The sequence below is a fragment of the Clupea harengus genome, chromosome 4, assembly GCF_900700415.2.
Source record: "Clupea harengus chromosome 4, Ch_v2.0.2, whole genome shotgun sequence".
NCBI lineage: Eukaryota > Metazoa > Chordata > Actinopteri > Clupeiformes > Clupeidae > Clupea > Clupea harengus.
The window spans coordinates 3,404,192-3,428,930 of NC_045155.1; the positions used below are offsets into that span (position 1 = coordinate 3,404,192).

The 24,739-nt window shown below is 42.8% G+C and overlaps 2 protein-coding genes across 4 annotated transcripts in view; both read left to right on the forward strand.

Moving 5' to 3' along the window:
- Positions 1–312: 312 nt before the first annotated feature.
- Positions 313–21,771, forward strand: esyt1a (extended synaptotagmin-like protein 1a). The gene is given in 32 exon segments (XM_031565474.1): positions 313–871; positions 2,923–2,964; positions 5,863–5,997; positions 6,883–6,956; positions 7,054–7,126; positions 7,253–7,342; positions 8,034–8,089; positions 8,619–8,739; positions 9,108–9,284; positions 10,547–10,629; positions 11,623–11,671; positions 11,988–12,077; positions 13,130–13,231; positions 13,424–13,495; positions 15,209–15,295; positions 15,507–15,617; positions 15,619–15,657; positions 16,165–16,350; positions 16,579–16,749; positions 16,979–17,061; positions 17,167–17,215; positions 17,350–17,439; positions 17,726–17,821; positions 17,992–18,063; positions 18,223–18,309; positions 18,434–18,580; positions 18,820–18,968; positions 19,164–19,265; positions 19,518–19,649; positions 19,750–19,852; positions 20,258–20,307; positions 20,415–21,771. Coding segments are annotated over 32 exon segments (3,306 nt in total). The 5' UTR covers positions 313–511; the 3' UTR covers positions 20,443–21,771.
- Positions 21,772–21,900: 129 nt separating this feature from the next.
- fmnl3 (formin-like 3) overlaps positions 21,901–24,739 on the forward strand; it is a 41,424-nt gene continuing 38,585 nt past the window's right edge. For all 3 annotated transcript variants that reach the window (XM_031565807.2, XM_012841691.3, XM_031565808.2), the window contains exon 1: positions 21,901–23,033. In XM_031565807.2, the coding sequence (XP_031421667.1) occupies positions 22,920–23,033 (114 nt within the window). In that variant the 5' untranslated portion in view covers positions 21,901–22,919. The remainder of the gene's footprint in view (positions 23,034–24,739) is intronic.

Genomic DNA, 24,739 nt, shown 5'->3' on the forward strand with positions numbered 1-24,739 from the left:
CAGGTGTGCAAAGCTTGATGCATCGCACCCGAGAAGACTCAAGGCTGTAATCACTGCCAAGTGATGGAAAACTTATAATTATAAAAAAAATATGAGTAGGATGTATAATTTTTCTTCTTGCATTCCCATGTTTGTGTGCATTATTTAAAAAAAAGTATCTTGTCTCTTTCAGTAATTTCATTTGTAGAAATGTAAACAAAAAATGTTTTAATTATGGGTAAATGTCTGATGGTGATTTCAATGTCCTTTTTTAGTGTTGAAGGTGTAAGCTACTCTCCCTGAGGAGGGCTTAACAAAACACGCCCCTCTGGGTTGAGTCTGAAAATTAAAATCCATCAGGGGTTGCTTGGCAAGTACACACATGCCGCTCACTGTTGCCTGCTTTCAACCAAAGCCCCTGCAGCTACGCGGTGTTATGACTTCGTAATTCCTGAATAACTGAACATTTTCCTGCCTTCAGCCGAATTCACTCCAACCCCAGTTGACTTCTGCAGCAGTAGGTAGCGGCTTCATGGAGAAAGACTTACCGATGCCATCTGGTGATGCAGGGCCGAGTGCTGATAAAGAATTAGGGGCTGCGGACTCGGCCCTGCCAGGGAATATGCAGCCTCACAGTCGTCCGGGAGAGCATGCTGTGTCGGTTCTTTGGTCTTTCGGAAAGTGCCTGGGTGCTTTACTGCCTGTGTATCTGGCAGGCTACTTCGGATTCAGTGTCAGTCTAGTCTTGTTCGGTCTTGTCATCTACATGGGATGGAAGCACAGCCGGGATGAAAAACACTCTCGTCTGCAATCAGCCATGTACTTACTGGAAAACGAACAAGACATTACCACCACACGGGTTTTTAGGAGTAAACGCGATTTGCCATCATGGGTAAGCTTTAGTTCAAGTTCGCCTTCATTTTACTGTGTGCCCTACCTAGGCTTATGTTGGTTAGCGATAGTGATGACAACAGCTGTACAACATCTGTCTTTGACAACGTCACTCACCGTGCGCTCGTTTTATTTTATACTGCGCACACAATTGTTGTTAGGTAAATAACCATTTATTTTGGAAGATGCATGTCTAACTTGTACTGTCACAGCACGTTCTGCTTGTGGCGTCGAATTTGTATAGCGACAGCAATGCACGGCAGGAAATCCGTATGATGCCCGCTAAAACAGACCACTGCATTTTAGAACTGCTCTAAGTCTACGGAACTCGTAATCGAAAGGAGCTGACTGTTTTTAACTGACATGTCTTTCTTGTGAAATATGGTGTTTGGTCTGTCATGTGAGCTATCTTGTAAGTTTATATTGTGTTTTGTTTCACCCCATTCAGTTGTAAGAAGGCTACCCTAAGTATGCCTAGAGATTTTTCGATTCGAAACCATCAACCTGTACAGTGCCAGTCCTTGCCCCCCAGCCAGAGTTCGAATGACGGATGTGTCTTTTCTCTGTCACCAGTAGGGCTCCGCACTGCATCTGAGGCTTAGCCTGTCTTGGGATTAGATGTCATGCTATTATTAGTAGGTCAACAATAGATCCTCTTTAGCAGGTATTAGGTTCATGTGTTGGATTTCTTGACCAGTTTCAATAAGCCCATATACCTCTTTGGTCAATCTGAACGGGGAACTCAAACATCATTGGCCAGGTCTCATTTTCTCTCTCTCTCTCTCTCTCTCTCTCTCTCTCTCATGCTATCTCTTATACACACACAACATACAGGCGTGCCTATGCCCCCTCACCCCCAAGGTACCAACTTATCAGTAACACACACTTGACCAATGCCACTTGGCCTACCGCTCTCTCCCCAGCTCCCTTTCCCACAGAGCCCTCTGTCTCTCCCTCGGTCTTCCCCTTGGTTTCTTGCCCTCATTAAGCTCGCCACATTCCACAGTGAGACCAGCCCTGTCTATATTTGGACATTATTTTCCTGAAATCTCTGAAGTTTAGTCTGCACTGAATCTGAGTCACAGTAGATTGCATCGCTGAGAACAAGTAGTGCTGTCAATAGGTTTTCTGAGGATATACAGGTGGCCAAAGCTTTATGGTGCTCTAGGAACTTGTGAAGGTCGTAGTATTAGCAAGCCATACAAAAGCTGCATAGAAAGGCGGTGACACATGTAAGCAGAAGCTGCTTCTGGAATCCTTCTGTCAGCCTCTTTTCATTCCTGTCTGTACATAATATTGTTATGCATTCCTTTTAAAGTGACTAACACTTAAAAGCACACAAAGTATATCTTTCTCTTTCATTTCATCAGAAAATGTTGCCTGTACTGCACAAGATATCAGGCTGATCAGTAATACATGTATTCTTATTTAAAGAAGTGCCAACAGTTATAGTCTAACTGTAGTTGTCACGTAGTCATTCTAATGAATCTATGCTTTTGTATTATTCAAAAACTATAAGCTGACATATCACAGAACACTATACATGTAAATATAAGAGAGCCAACATTAAAAGCAGCTTTTAGGTACAAACAGAACCTTCCAAGTTATAAGTAATGGTAATAACAGCTCATGTTATGAGTCAATGTGGTAGTTTATCTGTCTTCCTCTTTTGCAAACCAGGCTCATCTGACAGGGGTTGTGAGGGTAAACAGGATAACACACATTCGAAGATATTATCTTGATTCATGCGATAACACTGGAGGATGTGCAATCCCATTTTATATCTTGTGGCTGTGGATTTGAAGATCACAGGAGTTGTACATAGAGATGCTGTTAATAACAACAACCAAAAAGAAACAGAAAGACTTATTAAACTGTAAATATTTATCTCTGTACATTGCACACATTTTCTATTGGCCTTTAAAAGGACATGTGTATGACTCTGTGCAACTTGTAAATCTTGGCTTGTTCTTCAAATACTTTCCTTCGATAGACTTTTACACTGATCTGGTAAAGTCTAAGTCCAAGTGTGTCTGTCTTGTTTGTTAACAGGTTAATTTCCCTGATGTGGAGAAGGTTGAATGGATCAATAAGGTGAGTCTAACAAACAGTAACAGTGGCGACAGTGACACATAAACATACACACACACACACACACACACACACACACACACACACACAATAACCTACACACACACACACACCTACACACACACACACACACACGCACACATGCACCTACAGACACACATGCACCTACACACACGCACACACGCACACATGCACACACACACACACACACACACACACACACACACACACACACACACACACACACACACACACGCACGCACACATGCACACACACACACACACGCATCTAATGCATGCACCCCTCACACCCCGGACACAACCTATTCAAACTCCTCCCCTCTGGCAGACGCTACAGATCACTGTTCGCCAAAACCTCCAGACACAAAAATGTTTTGTATTGTGTTGTAATGTGTATTTTGTGTAAGCACACTGAGAGCCACTTTACCAAGTCAAATTCCTTGTTTGTGAAAACTTACTTGGCCAATAAAACCTGATTCTGACTCTGATTCTGATGCATGCTTTGTCGAGTTAATGGCCTGCTGTTGCTAGAGTGACCCACCTCCATTTAACTAGAGGCTGACAGGCCTGAACAGAGTACTGATGAAGAAGGTACTTGGCTGTTGTTGCAGGGCCATAAAGTCACAGACAAAGCTGAGATTGTGGAGGCTAGTCAGCAGGGTATGATCGGAGCTACTCTTGCACAAGCTTCCCCTGGCAGACTTCCTGAGTCACACGGTGAACGCAGGCTCAGTTCCCTCTGCCTCAGCCTCTGCCTCAGCTCACACACACACACACACACACACACACACACACACACACACACACACACACACACACACACACACACACACACACACACAGACACACACACACACACACACAGACACCACCCCCCCCCCCCCCCCCCCCCCCCACACACACACACACACTCAGAGGCCTGAACTGTTCTCTCATGACCCTGATGGGGGATTTATAGGTGCAGAGACATGCTTGGGGGACAGCGGCTCATTTGCAATTCTGACTGAATTTCTTAGCGCTACTTAAAGTAATGATGAGGTTGAATGAAGAACATAACTGCATATAAAACATCCACCATCTGCCGTATCTATATTTACTGAACAGTAATTTATAACTCCTAAATATGATTAAGTCCTGTTCAGACTGTATATGGCATAACAGCCATTGTGGGTTTAATCCAAGATCAATGTGGTTGTGCAGAAGGACATAGAAAAACATATTTAGCAAGCTGTGTGAGCATGAAATATTTGAAGCCCTCTCAACTGGAAATGTTTGCTGCCTTAATAACTCCTTGGTCGGCTAGAGAGGTTTGGTGTTAACAGCCCCGTGTCAAACCTCACACCCTGATAACAGCGTGTTGTGGTGACAGGTGGAGTTCATGGGTGGACTTTCATATCCTCTTCTGAAGTTGTAGCCAAAATTTAGGCAGAGAATGTTTTTCAAAAGCTCTTCTCAATTTTCAGTTGATGTAAGGCCTCAAAGGGCATCGCCATTGCATGTTTTCATGTCCTAGTGCAGTTTTGAAATCCCATCATCTTATCCCCATTTCGCTGTTTATCATAATTGTCACTTAAACAAGTAGTGAGAACTGAGCTAACCTTGTCCCAATAAAATTAGGTCCTTGGTGGACATTGAGTCTTCAGGGTGCATTTGCAGAGTATTTTTTTTCAAAGCTGTTGCTTTGATGGGTCAGTCTGTTGACAATGTGTCATAATGGCCTTTAGCCTGGAAGTGCACAAAGCAAAAGCAGTATAAATTAGATTAAATAATTCTGTTTTTCTATTTAAAAATAAACTCCACAACCATTGCCGTTCATCAAGTCGAGATGAGTTTCACATGCAAACGGTGCTGTATACTCCCCTTTATCTAAGCCCACACACCTTTTACCAATGAAGACCTTTCATCGGACTTCTCTTAAGTTGTTGTGACTGTCTGATGAAACTGTCGCAGACCATCCCAGCGACAAGTTGCAGTGGTGGGAATTAATCGTTGCAAGCTGTCTGATGCAGCTGAAAAACATTTGTCAAGTTGCAGTTCCACAGTCTTAGAACGCTTGTTCCTCGTGGCTTTTGTGGTGTGTTGTCACTCAGTCAGTCAAGGCACGGCATTACGGCAGAGTTGAGGTCAGAGGAGAGACAGAGATGTACTTATTAACTCGGTTTGAAGAACACCAGTCAAACAAAGTCACAAAAACGAACGTAATTTGGATGACTCTTGGCTTTGTCCATAATCCAGCCTTGCGTGAGACCAGTTCACCACAGAGAGTTTGCTGTGGTTTCTGTCCACAGTGGTTTGCACTCAGCATATGCTTTAGCCATTTTAGATAAACCACTAAGTTATTTGAAGTCTGCTCAGTTTGCTGTTCAAACACATCTAACTGTAATCATCAGTATCTTTTAGGGTTATCTAACCCTAGATTTACAGTAAATCTTGCTGCTATTACACCTGAATTTCCCTAACGAGATTAATAAATGTTTATCTATCTATCTATTTAATATCACTAATTACTTAAAATGTTATTAATATTCAATAGCCTTTTCATTTCACTGTTTGTACATTTCCATTGGCATACACCATGAGAAATGTGAAACTTAAAATAAACCTTAAGGAACGGTATACCTAAATGCAGTGATATCCATCGTGTCCAAGATGACTAGGATATGAAGCCCTCTGCTGACTGCATGAGAATACCTTAGAGTCTCAAACTGGCTGTTGTTGGGTTGCAGATTATCCAGTTTAGCCATTTTAGATAAACCACAAAGTTATTTGAAGTCTGTTCAGTTTGTTGTTCATACACGTCTAATTGTAATCATCAGTATATTTAATATCACTAACTACTTAAAATGTTAATTACTAAAACTGGCTCTTGTTGGGTTTCAGATTATCCAGCAGGCCTGGCCCTTCATTGGGCAGTATTTGGAGAAGCTGCTGGTGGAAACCATCGCTCCCTCCATTAGAGCCTCCAGCACACACCTGCAGACCCTAAGCTTCACCAAGGTTGATCTCGGAGACAAGGTAGAACTCCTTTATACTACTATGGAGACACGGCAGAACTCCTTTATACTTTATATTACTATGGAGACAAGGTAGAACTCCTTTACTACTTTATATTACTATGGAGACAAGGTAGAACTCCTTTATACTTTATATTACTATGGAGACAAGGTAGAACTCCTTTACTACTTTATATTACCATGGAGACAAGGTAGAACTCCTTTATACTTTATATTACTCTGGAGACAAGGTAGAACTCCATTATACTACTATGGAGACAAGGTAGAACTCCTTTATTACTTTATATTACTATGGAGACAAGGTAGAACTCCTTTACTACTTTATATTACTATGGAGACAAGGTAGAACTCCTTTATACTTTATATTACTATGGAGACAAGGTAGAACTCCTTTACTACTTTATATTACCATGGAGACAAGGTAGAACTCCTTTATACTTTATATTACTCTGGAGACAAGGTAGAACTCCTTTATACTACTATGGAGACAAAGTAGAACTCCTTTATTACTTTATATTACTATGGAGACAAGGTAAAACTCCTTTATACTTTATATTACTCTGGAGACAAGGTATAACTCCTTTATACTACTATGGAGACAAGGTAGAACTCCTTTATTACTTTATATTACTATGGAGACAAGGTAAAACTCCTTTATACTTTATATTACTATGGAGACAAGGTAGAACTCCTTTATACTTTATATTACTATGGACTTCATTTAACAACAAATGTGTTGAATATGAATTCTTCTTGTGACTTCTTGAATTCTTCATCCCAGTCATAAATTGCATTGAAACCATATGCATGTGATGATTCACTGCCCTGGGTATCGATTGCACAATGTATGTTCACCCGTTTAAAAGTGACATGTTCGTTCTTCTAGGCCATGAGAGTGGTTGGCGTGAAGGCCCATACAGAGCATGACAAACGCCAGGTGATGCTGGACCTCTACATCAGGTACATCACGCCCATCTGCCCTATTCTCCTCCTAGTGTATTTTTTACGACACACAAACCAAGACGAGTGAAACTGTGACCCTTCGTGTGTTGTGCAGCTTTGCCGGAGATGTGGAGATTAACGTTGAGGTGAAGAAGTACTTTTGCAAAGCAGGAGTCAAAGGCATACAGGTGAGAAAAGAAGCAAGACAATTAACTTATTAAAGGTTTGATGAAACGTTAGACAGAATTATTATGCTTATTTTCTTTCTCTCTCTTCTGTCTCTCTCTCTCTCGGTTCCTCTCATATCCTACCAGCTCCATGGCAAGCTGAGGGTGATCCTGGAGCCTCTGATTGGGGATATTCCTCTAGTGGGTGCCATCACCATGTTCTTCATCCGCAGGCCTGTGAGTCCCTCCCTTGCCCCTCTGGCCTCAGAGCTTTATGTCTCAGCAGATTCTAATGGCTAAAGAGGTCACCTTTCTCATCTCTCTCTCTCACCTTTCTCATCTCTCTCTCTCACCTTTCTCATCTCTCTCTCTCACCTTTCTCATCTCTCTCTCACCTTTCTCATCTCTCTCTCTCACCTTTCTCATCTCTCTGGTGCCTTTCTCATCTCTCTCTCACCTTTCTCATCTCTCTCTCTCACCTTTCTCATCTCTCTGGTGCCTTTCTCATCTCTCTCTCACCTTTCTCATCTCTTTCTCACCTTTCTCATCTCTCTCTCTCACCTTTCTCATCTCTCTCTCACCTTTCTCATCTCTCTCTCTCACCTTTCTCATCTCTCTCTCACCTTTCTCATCTCTCTCTCTCACCTTTCTCATCTCTCTCTCTCACCTTTCTCATCTCTCTCTCACCTTTCTCATCTCTCTCTCTCACCTTTCTCATCTCTCTCTCACCTTTCTCATCTCTCTGGTGCCTTTCTCATCTCTCTCTCACCTTTCTCATCTCTCTCTCACCTTTCTCATCTCTCTCTCTCACCTTTCTCATCTCTCTCTCACCTTTCTCATCTCTCTCTCTCACCTTTCTCATCTCTCTCTCACCTTTCTCATCTCTCTCTCTCACCTTTCTCATCTCTCTGGTGCCTTGTCTTTACAGAAGCTTGATATCAACTGGACGGGGCTAACCAACATGCTAGACATCCCTGGGCTGAAGTGAGTGAACCGTGCTGGTGTCTGGAGGTCCTTCCATCATGTACATGCATATTGTGTTTATATATATACCATCTTAATGGACCAGCCCCTTTGTGATGTCTTTGGCCTGACCATTAAGAATGGCTGGATTGCTCGTGTGATTGACAGCTCTCTGACGGGATGTCCTCAGTTTGAGTCGATGAGAAGCATGATTTTCCACATTAGAGTTGAGGTCCCACTAGTTGATAGTGGCAACTTGCAATTTGTTTTTTTTGCAATGACATTGCATCCTTCCGTGGCCTCAAATAGGAACAATCCCAGACTGTAATCCCACCTTTCCCACCTGAAATTCCCTCTATGTGAGCAAATCCCTTGTTACCGTGTTGCACCTTTGCCAGATCCCACGCTGTGTGTGAATATGCATTGCAAATGACAGTATGATGTTATATCTGTATGTCAAGGTCTGTATGTCAAGGTCTTTGTGTCTGTCTGACGGTTTGTTTGCCATTTTCTTTGTCAACAAAATGCAACCCTTGCAATTCATTTGCAGTGCAATGTCGGACACTATGATAATGGATGCTATCGCCTCTTACCTGGTCCTTCCCAACCGCCTCACTGTGCCCCTGGTGGCTGACCTGCACGTTGCGCAGCTCCGCTCCCCTCTCCCACGGGTAACACACCCACTCAATACTCAGAGAGCAGAGTGGTCAATTAACCACTTTCGCTGTGGTTGAATGTGTTGTGCTGTTAGCAGAACCCACTACAGACCTCAGGGGAGCTTGTACTGAGATTTAACTACATGAAACCTATAGTCAAAATATGACGTAAAACAAAGCAGTTAGCATCTATTCATGGTGTTTGGAATGAGTCCTTTGCATTCATGCTGTGCATTCTGGTAACTACTACACCCCATATGTACTCTCCTAAAGACCCCCAAAGGAATGTTTGATGTATGGATTTGCAGATTAAGATCCTTTGTGCTTGGCACAGAGTGCTGTCCTCCGTCTCAGTCTGTGTGTGTGTGAATGGACTCTGATAGGGGATTGTGCGCATCCATCTGCTGGAGGCTGAGAACCTAGCGGCTAAGGACAACTACATCAAGGGCGTGTTGGCAGGGAAGTCAGACCCCTACGCCGTGCTCAGGGTGGGCACCCAGACCTTCACCTCACGCCACGTGGACAACAACCTCAACCCCCAATGGCGTGAGATGTATGAGGTAAGATGGAGTCATGGGCTCCTGACTCTCAAGGCCTCAGTCATTGGGACATGTGTTTTCTCACACAACACAACAACAACAACAACAACAAAAAAAAGTGGTTAACGAGCAACAAATGTTGGCCAACACTTTGGGTTTTGTATTCATTGAATGTGTTATTTCTCACAGAAATAAGATTCATCAGAGATCGAAGTAGTGAAATAGCCCAGATGTAATACAGTGATTGCCCAGCATACTTTAAAGTTGCCCCTGCATCTTTGGCATGCCATTAAAGAACACACTCATTTCAGTGTGTCTCCATGAAGAGAAAACCTTGTGACCTCAGAACACTTGGAGAAAACAAGCGGCTGGGGCAAGCACGGCAACAGTGATACAGTGTGCTAAGCGTATTTTGAAATGACAACCTTTGGCCTTTAACAAAAAAGTATTTTTTTTTTCGGATAGGAAAACATCTAAGCCTGACTTATTTCCATTTTAGCCTGACTGTTCAGAGAAACTCCAGTAACCCTGTGTTGCACTACTGTTTTCTGGTGTGCATATGTACTTTAGTGTGTGGTTTTACCACTGTATTAACGGTCACTTGCCCCTTATGCTTGATTTCAGTAACATTTTGAGTCACGGGTTTACTGTTCTATTCAAAGCACAAAGAGATGCTTCAAACGCATGGCTTGTGGTGATCATCTGAATGGCACACATGTGACACAATTAGATTAGTTAGAATAGAAAATATCACGAATATCACTTTAATGGTAAAACAAGTCACCAATCTGTTTTTTTATTCTTAAAAATATATTATTCATTTAAAAGGGGAAGTTATTTTTGCTGATGTATTGAAGAGCAAATCTAGATTTAAAAAACGATTTTAATGTCCATATGTTGCTGAGTCTGTTTCAAAACTGCAACACAATCACATCTTAAGAAATAACAGGATGTGACTATCACACGCCATGGTTGTGAAACCCAGGGTGGTGCGGGGTGGGGCGAGGGGGAGGGGGTGCTAGAGGAGAAATTCTTGTGAGAAAAAAGATGACTAGAGCCTCATTTGACCTATACCTGCAAACAAGCAAATGTGTCCTTTCCTATCATGCACACCTCACTCAGAGTGGTCTCAGCTGACTTGATTATTTCTCTCCCACTGATCATTTCATAATCATAAATGTCTCATCTCTTCACTGGTCTGTGTTTGTGTCAACCTGTTTGTGTGCTGGTGTGTGTACGTCTCTTTGGGCACTTCTTACCCCATGTGTGTCTGTGGCTGTCAGGTCATTGTCCATGAAGTGCCTGGACAGGAGTTGGAGGTGGAGGTGTTTGACAAAGACCATGACCAGGATGACTTCCTGGGGAGGTACTTTTCACTGTATCCATGTGTGATCACCCTCAGAGCCATGCTTTTAACTGTGTGAGCTGCAACCCAGCTCCAAGCTAAGTAGCACATTCACCATATAGCTGAATCAGACCTTGTTAGATGATCAGATTGGAGGCCATGATATTAGAATTGCCTTTAGATCATCAACAAAGGGAGTATGTGAAGCTGTGACTAGCATATTCTTCCTAGGCCATCCTCTAAGGGAAAATGGATGGTCATGGTAGTGCTAGGTTGCCAATGTTTCCCCAAACAGAGGTTAAAGGCAAATAGCAAAATACATTAAGCAAAATAGCTAAATACATAAAGTTTATTTGTAAACCAAAGAAATATTTTTTTTCTAATCCAGCAAGATTCTTTTTTCAAGTCTAGCTTTATTTCACACTGTCTGTTTATTTTGTTATCCAAAGTAGCTCGTCTATAACCTTCAGCATTGTTACAAATATCCAAATATTGTAGGGTCTTTGATCTTTGGGACATCGTTCCACCTTCTTGTTATCATTTGGACTTTGAATATTTACATTTAGATTGCTTGAATTATGCAAAGACGCAACACCAACTCTGTGTAGAATTGCAAACAGGTCATACATGACACTGATGAAGTAGAGCGTAAATTGTTCAGTTACTTTACGAGGCATTCTCGCTTTAACCAGAGCAAGTTATTATTCCTCCGTTATTGGGTTTAAAATATGTGTTCTAGGTTAGGGAGGCCCTAAAGAAAGAAGATGCATACCAACAATATGTTTAGTTTTGAGTCAACGTCGAGTCTATGAGCAAGTCTTCTTTTAACCTTAAAAAACAACAACACTGCAACTTTAATTTAGTGCTGAACAGTTTGTGTTTCCAGGTGAACTTCCCTAATGGTAGAAATGTGATCTTTATAATCCTGTAAACACTGGGGCATTACTTCTGGCTCTGTGGTTCAATCTGGTGTGTTGTTTCATTGTCTAATCCTGCATTATCTTTGTTTCTCAGAGTCAAGCTGGATTTGGATATAGTAAGGAAAGCCAGACTTTTGGATGAGGTGAGTGTTGGCCAGCCTGCAGAGTCTTGCAGATTATTTTTAACTGATTTGGAATCCATAGCTGTGTAAACAAAAACACGTTTTGTCCTGTTTGTCTGGCCTCTTGTGCAGGTAGATCAGGGACCAGGGCACAGCCATGTGTTTTCCCATCTGTACTGTTTCTGCTAATCCATACACTGTTTTTCCTATAATTTACTCTTAAATCAATTTATAATGATGTGTGTGTGTGTGTGTGTGTGTGTGTGTGTGTGTGTGTGTGTGTGTGTGTGTGTATGTGTGTGTGTGTGTGTGTGTGTGTGTGTTTACTGTTTCATAGTGGTTCCCTCTGAAGGACGCTCCCTCGGGCCAGGTGCACCTGCGTCTGGAGTGGCTCTCTCTGCTGCCCTCTGCTGAGCGTCTGAGTGAGGTGAGCACAGCGGGCGGCACACAGCACACATCCTCCTGCCCCTCCTCCCTCCCTCCCTCTTCCCTCCCTCCCTCCTCCTCCTCCTCCTGGCCCACCTCCCCTCATCACTCACACTGGGAGAGGTGCTGAGCCATGAACAGTCCAAGAGGAACTCTCACAGTAGGAGGGCAAAGTGGAGGAATGTGAAGGCACGCAAAGGCTGACTGTATTGTATATGCAGGCAAAGGCTGACTGTATTGTATATGCAGGCAAAGGCTGACTGTATTGTATATGCAGGCAAAGGCTGACTGTATTGTATATGCACGCAAAGGCTGACTGTATTGTATATGCAGGCAAAGGCTGACTGTATTGTATATGCAGGCAAAGGCTGACTGTATTGTATATGCAGGCAAAGGCTGACTGTATTGTATATGCACGCAAAGGCTGACTGTATTGTATATGCAGGCAAAGGCTGACTGTATTGTATATGGAGGCAAAGGCTGACTGTATTGTATATGGAGGCAAAGGCTGACTGTATTGTATATGGAGGCAAAGGCTGACTGTATTGTATATGCAGGCAAAGGCTGACTGTATTGTATATGCAGGCAAAGGCTGACTGTATTGTATATGAAGGCAAAGGCTGACTGTATTGTATATGCACGCAAAGGCTGACTGTATTGTATATGCAGGCAAAGGCTGACTGTATTGTATATGCAGGCAAAGGCTGACTGTATTGTATATGCAGGCAAAGGCTGACTGTATTGTATATGAAGGCAAAGGCTGACTGTATTGTATATGCACGCAAAGGCTGACTGTATTGTATATGCAGGCAAAGGCTGACTGTATTGTATATGCAGGCAAAGGCTGACTGTATTGTATATGCAGGCAAAGGCTGACTGTATTGTATATGCACGCAAAGGCTGACTGTATTGTATATGCATGCAAATGACTTTATATGAAGGCAAAGGCTGACTGTATTGTATATGCACGCAAAGGCTGACTGTATTGTATATGCAGGCAAAGGCTGACTGTATTGTATATGCAGGCAAAGGCTGACTGTATTGTATATGCAGGTGCTGCAGAGGAACCAAAACCTCACCATCTCTAGCAAGACAGCAGAGGCCCCCTCTGGATGTATTCTGGTGGTGTATCTGGACCGAGCCCAGGACCTTCCGGTGAGTCATTCTCTACTTCCTGTTTGAGCCAGCTGCATCCTCTCTCTCTCTCTCTCTCTCTCTTTCTCTCTCTCAGGTATAAATAAAGAAAAAAAGAGAGGAGAGAGAAGTAAAAGAGACAGATAGTGGGGTGTAGTTTAAGGCTATGAGGACTGCAGTTGTTTGTGTGTTGACTCAGATGTGTTGTCACAGATGAAGAAAGGCAATAAGGATCCCAGCCCCATGGTGCAACTGTCTGTGCAAGACACCACTCGAGAGAGCCGGGTCAGTCATCACTCACACAACACCCATACATACATACATACATACATACATACATACATACATACATACATACATACATACATACATACATACATACATACATACATACATACATGCATACATGTATACACACATACATACATGTGTTAATGTGCAACATTTTGTCAATGGTTAGATGTATGCTTTCTTTTCTGATCTGCTAAACTACACAAACATCTTAAAGTTTCTTTTTAGCTGCTGAATATTTAAATTGGCTCTCACACACATAGATGTTCTAATAAAGATTATTCCTCCTGGGTTCTAAAATCACTTGCCACAAGTTGCCAGTTCCAGTTGCTTGGGTGTTGGCTCATTAAATCATCTTAACTTGATTGTAAAACTATCTTGACCCAAGGTCGCTACACCTGGAGACATAATCAGGTTTTAAAATCATTTGCGTGTTTGTTTGAGAATGAATTAGTTGAGGTTAACTCATTGCCCAGGCAGTAGACAGTAGACTGACAGGGACAGTGGAATGTCTTTTGTGCAGGAGGGGCGGAAAAGGGGGCAGAAACCAGGCAGATACGTCTGCGCAAGAGGGGCAAATGGGGCAATGTGTGGGACCTGGAGATTGCTGGCTGATGTCAGAAGACAACTTCATGTTCCACAGTGTATTGTTGTGACTGCTATGAGACCAGACATGGAGTTGTATCCTGACTGTGAGCGCACTGTTCACTTTATTGAGTTAACAGTTCTCTTTGAAGATGTGTGGAAGCATTTGAGGAAACATTTGAAAGAAAGAAGCTAAAGCGGAACTGGTTGCAGAAGCGAGGCTATGAGGTTTGCAAGCACACACAAGACCAGAGGAGATAGGTGACTCAATAGAGCTTTAAAGGAGTTGAAAGGGTGCTTGAAAAGCGAGCCCGTGGTAATGGCTGAGGTGCTTGCAGACTACTTCGGGTTGTGAATTAACCTGAACTAAAACTGAGATACATGGAATCTTGTCTGTTGTGTAGTGGCATGTGTTCCAACCCATCGAGAATATGGAGGGGGATGGGTCTGGGACACCAAACACCACTGTTGAGCCTTCAGGGGGTGTCGTGGGCATTAATTAAACGAAACACTGATGCTAGGTGACAACCCCAGAGAAATGCTCTCGAAGGCAGCTTTGTTGTCGTTGTATGTGTTATGGTTGGGCAGTCATTTTGTAGTACTCGTGGGCTACAGACAGCGCATGTTGTACTGTAAGGGAGGGCCCGGGTACAACATGTGACGTGTGTTGCGGCGGTCCCCAGACAGTTGTGCGTTGTTTTTGTATCCTGCTGCGCAGGATCTATGGTTAGACAGTTGTTCTATTGTTTAGGTTAGGTTTGCTGGCTGTAAGTGCTTGCATGTGACAGTAAGAGGAATTGGCTGCTTTGGAAAGTCCCCAACGAATAGCACAAATAATTTAACATCTTAATGTACAATTCAAATTATAGGGTTCTTTTTATTAATGAATCAGGGAACCCCAAACCCCTGCATATTTTGTGTTGTCACTGTACATTGAGGTGGATTCTTACTTTAGACTTTAGTGAGGTGGCAGTTAGCAACACATGCTGAAAAGAAGCATTGCAGGTTCAATCCGTAAATTACACCACATTCATTTTTTGCATGTAGACTCAACTGTAACATGAATTGCATAATTTTGCCTGATGTGATCTAAACAAATGTTTTATTCCTTACTCCTCATAGACTGTGTTTGGAACCACCGACCCTATATGGGAGGATGCCTTCACCTTCTTCATCCAGGACCCTCTCAAACAGGACTTGGACATTCAGGTCTGCACATGTGTTCTGCTAATCTGCCCTCTACTCTAAGTGTCGGTGAAAACTTAACCTATGAGTTAAGTCACCAGGCCAAAACAGATCACCTAGGAGACCTGACTAGACCAATTCTCCTGCCATTTGTGTTTGCTCAAGTGTCTCCGCATTTTTGTAATTCTCTCACCCCTCCACTCCCACGCTGTCTCTGCGTCCCTTTCTCTCACAGGTGAAGGACGACGACAGGTCCCTGTCCCTGGGCAGTCTGGCCATCCCTCTGGACCGCCTGCTGGTCACCCCAGAGCTTACGATGGACCAGTGGTTCCAGCTGGAGAACTCAGGGCTCGGCCAGCAGGCTCTACCTCAAAGCTGTGCTTAGGGTGAGTGGACTGACACAGTTCCATCACACTCCCCTACATTCACACTCTCTTGAGCCTCACACGCTCACTACAGCATCTGGTCTTTGTCAGACGTAGGGTGAAAAAAACCACTGGTGGTGTACATTCTGTGACAACATTCTCTGAGGAGAATAGAGGATGCTTAAGACCAGCAGGGGCATCTCTAGTTATTTATCCCAAAGTACTATTCATAGTAATCTATCTGGTAGTCTGGTAGTCTAACTGGTAAGCTGCTTTGCATTTAATGCAGTTTAATTTGGGAACAAGCTCTCTTAGAGGTAATATAGAAAACAGTCTGGTCTACAAAATGGGATTTATCTGTATTACGTTCCTGCATAGGAAAATCACTTAAGGTTGCCATTATTTCTCTGTCATGTCAAAACGTCCTATTTCATACAAACAAATATTTAGTTGTCTCTGTGTCTACCGACTTTAACGGATCTATATATCCCCTTACCTTTGTTGTGTGTGTGTGTGTGTGTGCCCCAGTTGCTTTGGCTGGATGAAGACGCTATTCCCATCAGCCCTGTTTCTCCATGTCCCACGTCCCCTGGGTCAGGCCATGGCGAAGGGGGCGTGATCTCAGAGGTGACCCCAGGTGGCTCCAACTTGTCCCCCAACCCCTGTGTGACGCGACCTAAAAACACCAGCCCAGATGAAGACTTCGCCACTGAGGTGAGGCCCCTCAGGATATATTTCACCTTCTAATCAGGCTACATTAGTGTGTTTGCTTTTCTAATATTGATTTGATAATTAACGTTTTTTGTAAGAACTCGTCAAACCAGTTAAGCCTGACAGGCTGTCGTAACGTATCCCGTTTGTCTCTTAAGCTGTCCCTCGCCCATGTTGACATACTATACTGAGACGCCCTCCCTGCTCTGCCCACCTCTGTGTTTCCTGCAGGGCGTCTTGAGGATCCATCTGGTGGAGGCCGAGAACCTCGTCGCCAAGGACAGCTTCATGGGCCGGAAGGGGAAGAGCGACCCCTACGTCAAGGTCCGCGTGGGTGGTGTGACCTTCAAGAGTCACGTGATCAAAGAGAACCTCAACCCCACCTGGAATGAGATGTATGAGGTATGAGTGCACGCTCGAGCTTCAACGGGGGGGGCCGGTGTTCCTCTGGGAGTGACAGCATGAGTAATGGCTTTCATCTGTTTTTAGATACACGTTTTTTTTTCACGGAGCTCTTGTAACCTCTTTAATTCAGCCTGTTGGGACATGGCTCCCCTTGTGGAAATCTCTGCTGTACTCACACCATGTAATTATGTCTCTCACTTCTGGCCGTCTCTGGTGTCCCTCGCAGGTGATCCTGACCCAGCTCCCGGGACAAGAGGTGCAGTTTGAGTTGTTTGACAAGGACTTTGACCAGGATGACTTCCTCGGCAGGTAAGGAAAGGAGACAAAGACGTCAGAAAGCTTTTAAAAGGGGGGGGGGTTCTCCTGTGTAGAACCGGGGATTCTGCAGATGTAATCTCAAAAATCTCATTGCAGATTCAAGATTAATCTAAGAGACCTTATCACCGCACAGTTCAATGATCAGGTGAGAGCATCCTCAGACCAAGTCTGAATACAAAAAAAAAATAAGATAACACTTAAAGGTTTTCAATATTACTAATTCTGTGTTCTGTGTGTTCGTCGGTGGCTGTGTGTGTTGTTATCCTCCCAAACCTGCAGTGGTACACTCTGAATGACACGGAGTCGGGGCGAGTTCACCTGGTGATGGAGTGGTTGCCCAGAGTAACAGATCTGACAAGACTGGACCAGGTTAGCACCGTGTTGTCTGAGTGCTCACAGAAACGAAACACCTGCTAGCTAATGTGTCTGTGTACACACGGGCCGCACAACTGTTTCCATCAGTCCATTCATTTGCTTTTCTCAGGTCCTGTACTGTATCAGGTCATTTCATTTGCAAGAAGAATCCATACAAAAGCATACATTTTTGTATAACACGAAATGTTGCATGTCGTGTTGGATTATTAGTATGCTGGCAGGCACCGTTTGGCAGTTGAACAGTGTAAGTGATGGCCTCTTATGTGATGTGTCCTGTTAGATCTTACAGCTCCAGTCCCAGCAGGCGTATCAGAATAAGGTGGTGTCCTCTGTAGCCCTGCTCTTTGTCTATGTGGACAGGGCCCATGGTCTGCCGGTGAGTGCATATGCTCAGGGAGATCCTCACGTCTCACGCTTCCAAAAACGGAATCTAAGATAAATTGTGCTGTAACTGTCTGCATGGAGATTTTTTTTGTGTGCTCTACGGATGTGGGCTTTGCAATCTGACTTGTTTTCTTTTCCGTGCCATGTTTTCTGTGGCCATAGCTGAAGAAGAGTGGCAAAGAGCCCAAGGTCGGGGCAGAGATCTCACTAGAGGGCGTTTCATACCGGACTAAGGTGGGACTTCCTGTTCATTTCCACGTGCTGTAATGTCTGCCTGTGTCCTTGATGTGACACATCCCTAAAGTCTACATGAAGACTGGATTGTTGTGTAATGAAATGGTAAATGTGTGTGTCTCTCATACTGTGTGCATATTTATGTTTACTCTCCCATAGGTTTGTGATCGTTCTACCTCTCCTCGGTGGGATGAAGCTTGTCACTTCCTGGTTCGTGACCCCAAAAAGGACATCCTCACAGTGAAGGTCAGGAAATTGATACGTATTAAAAAAAAATAAAAAATCAGTTTGAGCCGTGTTGCTGATTTGACTGAACTTGACTGGCTGTGACAGACAGTCATAGTGTTTTAATACGGGGTTGTCTGTGCAGCTTTCCCACAGCTGGGGCCAGGCTCTGGGTGCCCTGGTGTTGCCACTGAGGGAGATGCTGGCTGAGCCTGACCTGGTGCTGGACTGCTGGCTGCCTCTGGATGGCGCTCTCCCAGAGAGTGAGATCCTTCTGAGGGCTGAAGTCAAGGTGCCTTAGCAACAACAGCGCAATGGTTCAACATTTCAGCACGTAGTTCCAGACTACAGCGATCATGCAGTCTAGTTCAATTTGAAGTTAAAATAATTCAGTTCTCAGAGCATCCTTTGAATACTAGTCTAACTGACTATTCCCCGTTAAATGTCCATCTGCCCATCATTTATCAAATAGCTAATCCAGTCATCTTTGTCTGCAATCATAAACAATTCACTTGTATTTCGGTCCATCAGTTACTGGACTCGAAGTTAGTGGAGTGCCTCAAGGCGAGTTGTGATGACGTCACAGACGGAGACGAGATAGAGGAAGCAGATCACGTCATTCCCAGCAGAGACTCAGACGTGGCGGCCAACCTTAGGCACAGAGCAGTGCCTACCAACGCGTGAGTGTCACACAGAATACACTACTGGTCTTTCTTGCACAGAGAAATAGACAAGCTATAATTAGATTGTCTGCATGTGTGTTTTGTGTGCGCGTGTGTGTGTGTTTGTGCGTGCATGTCTGTATGTGTGTGCGTCCGTGTATGTGTGTGTATGTGTGTGTGTGTGTGTGTGTGTGTGTGTGCTTGTGTCTACAGAGGAGATGGTATGAGCGATGATGGAGGAGGTGGACAGGTGAAGCTCTCTCTCCTCTACTCTTCTGAGGAGAGCCGACTGGTCATCACAGTCTATGCCTGCAGGTACTGTAAATCCCTCAGTGCCCCAGATATCATACACTTACCTATGTGCTTTTCCTCGCTCGCTGTTTGAATATCTCATATCTAAGGCTCACAGGCTGTTAACATACCATGAGCTGTTTCAGGAACTTCACCCTCGAGCTGTTTGGCTGACCACATTCCTCTTGGAACACCTGCAGCATTAAATTTGTGTTCCCTGGACTGTCTGCCGCCAGATTGTAAACACTTCAGTCTGGCTTGTTTGTTTGTGGACAGAAACCTGACTGCCTGCACCAAAGATGGATCCGACCCCTACGTCTCCTTCATCCTTTTCCCAGACAAGAGCAGAACCACCAAACGGAAGACCAGCGTGAAGAAGAAAGACCTCAACCCTGAGTTCAATGAGAGGTAAGTTGTGGGGGAGTAATAACTGGCTTGGGAAAGATAATGACATGACGTGTCAGCCCGCCCCAGAGGCTTAATGTTCCATTGCGTTTGCCCCTGCTAGGTTTGACTTTGACCTGTCACTGGAGGAGGCCACGCAGAGAAGACTGGACCTGTCGGTGAAACACAGTGTTTCCTTCATGAGTCGTGAGGAACTCATCGGAAAAGTGAGAGTAAACAGTTTTATCGTCTATGAATAAACAGTTCATTTGTAATGTTGAATTTTTTTTTTTGTCTGTAATTCTAATTCTTATTAAAGTTCTAGTTCTAGTTTTAATTCCAATTCCAATTCTAATTCTAATTCTACTTCCAATTCTAATTCTACTTCCAATTCTAATTCTAATTCTAGTTCCAGTTCCAGTTCCAGTTCCTGTTCCAATTCTAATTCTAGTTATAATTCCAATTCCAATTCCAGTTTTAGTTCTAGTTCTAGTTCAAATTCTAGTTCCAATTCCAATTCTAATTCTTATTCTTATTCTTATTCTAGTTCTAGTTCTAGTTCGAATTCTAATTCTAATTCTGGCATGAGCAGCTCTTTATGCCCTCTTGTTTTCTTGTTTTCTTTTTTGTAGCTGCAGCTTGAGCTGGACCAGGTTGACCTCAGCTCAGGGGTCACACAGTGGTATGTACACCAGTTACACCCAGAGTTTGTTTTTAGAACATTCAAGAGCATCTGTGCAAATAGATCTTAGCCTCCTCCTGTTGCTATTAATGCTCTGTTCTTCTCAGGTACGCCTTGGCCGAGGAGACCACCTAATGGGAATTCAAGTGGACTTGATGATGATGCCTTTAAAGTCTCTGTCTGCTCCTGCTTTATCTACTCTTAAGCTTCTGCTGTATGTTGCAAATGTCACTTTTGTAACTTTGAAGTTGTGTGTAGCATTAGAGTAACGGGATCACTGCTGAGGAAGGACAAAGGTATCATATCACTTCAGTGTGGTCATTCATCAGGGGAATACCTTCTATTTGTCTGAACAGGGAGGTTGTTTACTGTCAATCAGGAAAAAAACAACGAAAGGGGTATTATATCACATTTGCACTAGCAAAATGCGTTTAGATTGATGTTAACATGCAAACACAAGTGTTTTACATTCAGTCCTCCTGTGGTGAAGTCTTAACCTTGTCAGTATTTTCAGGTACAATGTGGCAACTACTTAATTCATTTTCTCGGGTGTTCTTGACTGAGCACCTTTTGTTAAGTGCTCACTGAACGACTGTGTAGGTACATTGTACAACACAGTGCGTACATATTCATAGGATGTGTAACTACAATTCTCATCAACTCAAAACCAAAGATAGCTCATTTTTCAAAAGGAACGAATTACACAACCAAACTCCGACAGACACATTCCTCACTTGATGTAGTTACACAGACCATGAATATGTCTGTCCAGAAGAGCACATGACCCTCACAGACATTACAGCTGGTGCATGTGGATAGAAATTATGCAATGGCAGGTACAGTATCACCAGTAGCAAACAGCAGGTTAGTAATAGATTATAATTATTTTTGTTTGCTTTTTGTCGTTCCGTGTTACAGTTTTAAATGTTTGCACTTTTATGCCTTCTCCGTTGCTGGAAAGTGCACAGTCTTGACTGAAAATAATGTAATTTGAAAGAAAAACTTTTATTTGAACTGAAGGAACTCTGTTTTATGTGTTAGGGGTCTTCAAAAGTAGCTGATGAGGCTTTGTCATACAGTGTTATTAAATGTCTCTGTCACCTTAGCAACATTCATATCAGAAAGGTCTGAATCACTGTGCTTGGTTCTGCATTCCTTGCTAATGGAGTGTAGAATAGAATATTCTAGAATATTCTAGAATAGAAGTGTGCTATTATGTGTATTTGCTCAATCTCTTCTGAAGGCAGCCTTACAGTGCCAAGTTGTAAATGACTGTGGTGGTGTTGTGACCAGCAGCTTGAAAGATAGATATAAAAAAATCAGCAAGAAACTGTTTTGTGTGAATGGGGGAGAAAGTTATTTTTCGACAGAAAGGGAATGGGGTGGTAGGAATGTCAGCTAGTATGGTTAACACTTCATCATGAATGCCTGTCTTGATTGATTAAACTTTATTTGCACTTTAAATTGATTTGCGTTTGTCTTCCTTTATGTGGAAACTGTCTGAACAAGGTGCATATATATATACTGAATTTCCCTACGGGGATTAATACAAGTTTATCTTATCTTATCTTATATATGTTTACTCTTCGGTAGCTTGTGAAGGTAGTGATGACCAAGGAACATCAAGACACAAAACATTACTATGATTAATTATGCTACAACCTCCATTAATAAACATCCTTCAGTATACATGTTTACTTTAGAGGGCGCCCATATCATGGACTGTGTACATGCACTTCAAGCTTTGTTGACACTGCTGTTTTGGGGAAGAGAAAAGCAAAGAATAAACAGGCCTTTGTATGAAAAGAAATGAATTGATGTCTAGATAGTGGCCTGTGAGTTACAATTTAGCTGCTCACTTTTAAACTCTTATAGTCATAGTCATGAGTGTTATCCTCGCTAAATAATGTTTTATTTATTTATTTATTTTTTTTAAGCTAGCAGCCAGTAATGACATCCTATGTAAATAGTTCAAATTCCTAATTGGTCATGCTGAAGTTGCAGTAGCAGACCGGCAGGCCGCGATAATGCGCTGTTTCAGACGTAATGATCCATCCATCTGTCTCACTGAGGCAAACGATGTGTTGCATGACGAAAAAAGTCACCCCCTCAGTGAGGAGGACTTCTTTGAAAATGGGTGGGACAATACTACTTTACACTTTAGCCTGAGTGGATACGAAATCGAGGAGTCTTATTCGGGATCTCACAACGATAATGAATGGAGGCTCGTAGTAGACAGGAAAGTTCTGTAATAAAGTAGTTTGAAGGTTGGCTCAATCATACAGTTGGATTTACAGCAAGAAATGGATTGGCTGGGCAGCTCCGACTCAATACTTACGGAGAAGAAACAAATTGATACTTCATAGCTTTTGAAGTGATAGTTTGATTCAATGGCGTGCGACAGATGCAAAATTGAATAGTTGATTAATGAATGTAAGAAAATAGTGTGCGTGTTACTTCCATTGTGTGGTTTGGACAATAGTTAGGTTTGCTATTGGTCATGTGAATTGACAACATCTGGAATGTAAGACATATCGTTTAGCGTTTTGAGAGCAATCCAAAAAGAAGAAAGACGTTGAAATTTTCCTTTTGGACTGACATTTTGTTTAACCATGGGGAATATTGAGAGTGTGGATGGACAGTCGGAGATGAAGCATCACATAATGCCATTGAAAGTCCCCATGCCCGATTCAATGGAACTAGAGGAGAGATTTGCATTAGTTTTGGTAAGTTGTAATGACAGATCATGTTGGTTTAGTTTCTTCTCGTTGACCTCTTTATAGGTTCTATAAGTGAACCTCTTTAGAAGTTCTATATAAGTGTTTTTTTTAAGCATTTCCCTTAAATGTTAACAGACCAATCACCCAAATTAATCATTGTATTATGACTAGATTAAAATGAGAATAATGTGAAAGTAGGCTATTGATTAAACAAAATGGAAAACTGAGCGGCCTAATTTCAGTCCAGTTATTCTCATTTTACATCTTGTCCTCTGGATTTATCGCTGACGTTAACTTTATCTTTGAAGTTGACAGAGACAGACAGTACAGCTTATGTTTGATAACAAAAAAATAAACATATTTGTGTCGTGCCAATACCGTAAACCACAGTTGTGCGCGTCATAGAAGTGGAAACACATCAGAAAATGTATGATATCACTTTTCCTTTCTACCCCGGTAATTATTTATGCCCTGTGATATCTTGAATTGGCAAACCAGTTCCACCCCCATGCCTGTATTTCCCCCTCCCCGGCCATTCTTTTGTTTCCAAAAAAGTCAACCCCTACCCGCAGCTTTGAGCAAAAAATGTAGCCTGCCGGACGATAAACATTTTACCGAGCCGTTAATTTATCTGACAAACAAATCGGCCATTAGGCAAACACGTCATGGGTCTTAACGGTGCGTGAAACTGTAATATCCTGCATTTACAAAAAAAGAAATCCGTTTTCATCACTGTCTGAGTGCTATACAACACAACATTTTCTGAATTCCCCCGAAACTCCTACGCTCGGGACTGTGGAGGGAGCCACGCCTTCTACGCTCCATCTTCGTAACTTGTAACGCAAGCTCATCTATCTCATTGCCGGATAGCTTTGTTATGCAGTGTACACAGTCAACACCCACTATTAACATAAATCAACACATCCAGGGGAGGCATGCTTACTTCTGTCATCGGATACGACTCTGCCGTTAAGCTCACTCCAAGAACAGACTTGATGAAAGATTTTATCAGGATATTTCGACGCATTAAACAGCATTAAACGTGCAACAGAGATATTTAACGCAATGCTGCTGTATGGCCGATTGAAAGAGATGTCTGTGCCTAAGTTGAGACAATTTAAGCACCTTTTGGACCGCACAGGAAACGGCTAGAGCAGCTTTTTAAAAGGCAAAACTATTGTAAGTGCTTATAGCCCTCTTGTCAGCTAAAAACCCGCCATTTATTGTCGTTAGTTCCAAAGAACAAGACTAGTCGAAAAGAAGACATACAGACAATGCTGATTCCATCCTGTGTTTTTAGCTGACTGCATATTTTCTCTCGCTTACATTTTGAACCCACTGTTGTCAGCACCAGCGCACCAGGATCATTCATTTTGTGAAATAAAGAGTTTTCTCTTACTTAAGTAAACAAATAACTTAACAATTGTTTGTGCTTAAGACTGGTCGGTCATTGCAAAGCTCAGAAAGTAATCACATACTGACCAGTGTGCAATTTATATAAAGCCACAGCCTGATTCTCAGGCCTGAAACTCTCAAGGGGCCTTGAGTGTGAAGACACAAGGCAGTGAGACACAAAGTGAGCAGTTCAGTTTCCAGGGGCTTTTCCACCGCTTTTCCGCTTTTCCCCTTAGATTTCCTCTCTGACATTTGTGGGAAAGAGAAACAAGCTTGTGTGTTTCTTACTGCCGTTATCGGACAATGGGTTGTGCTCA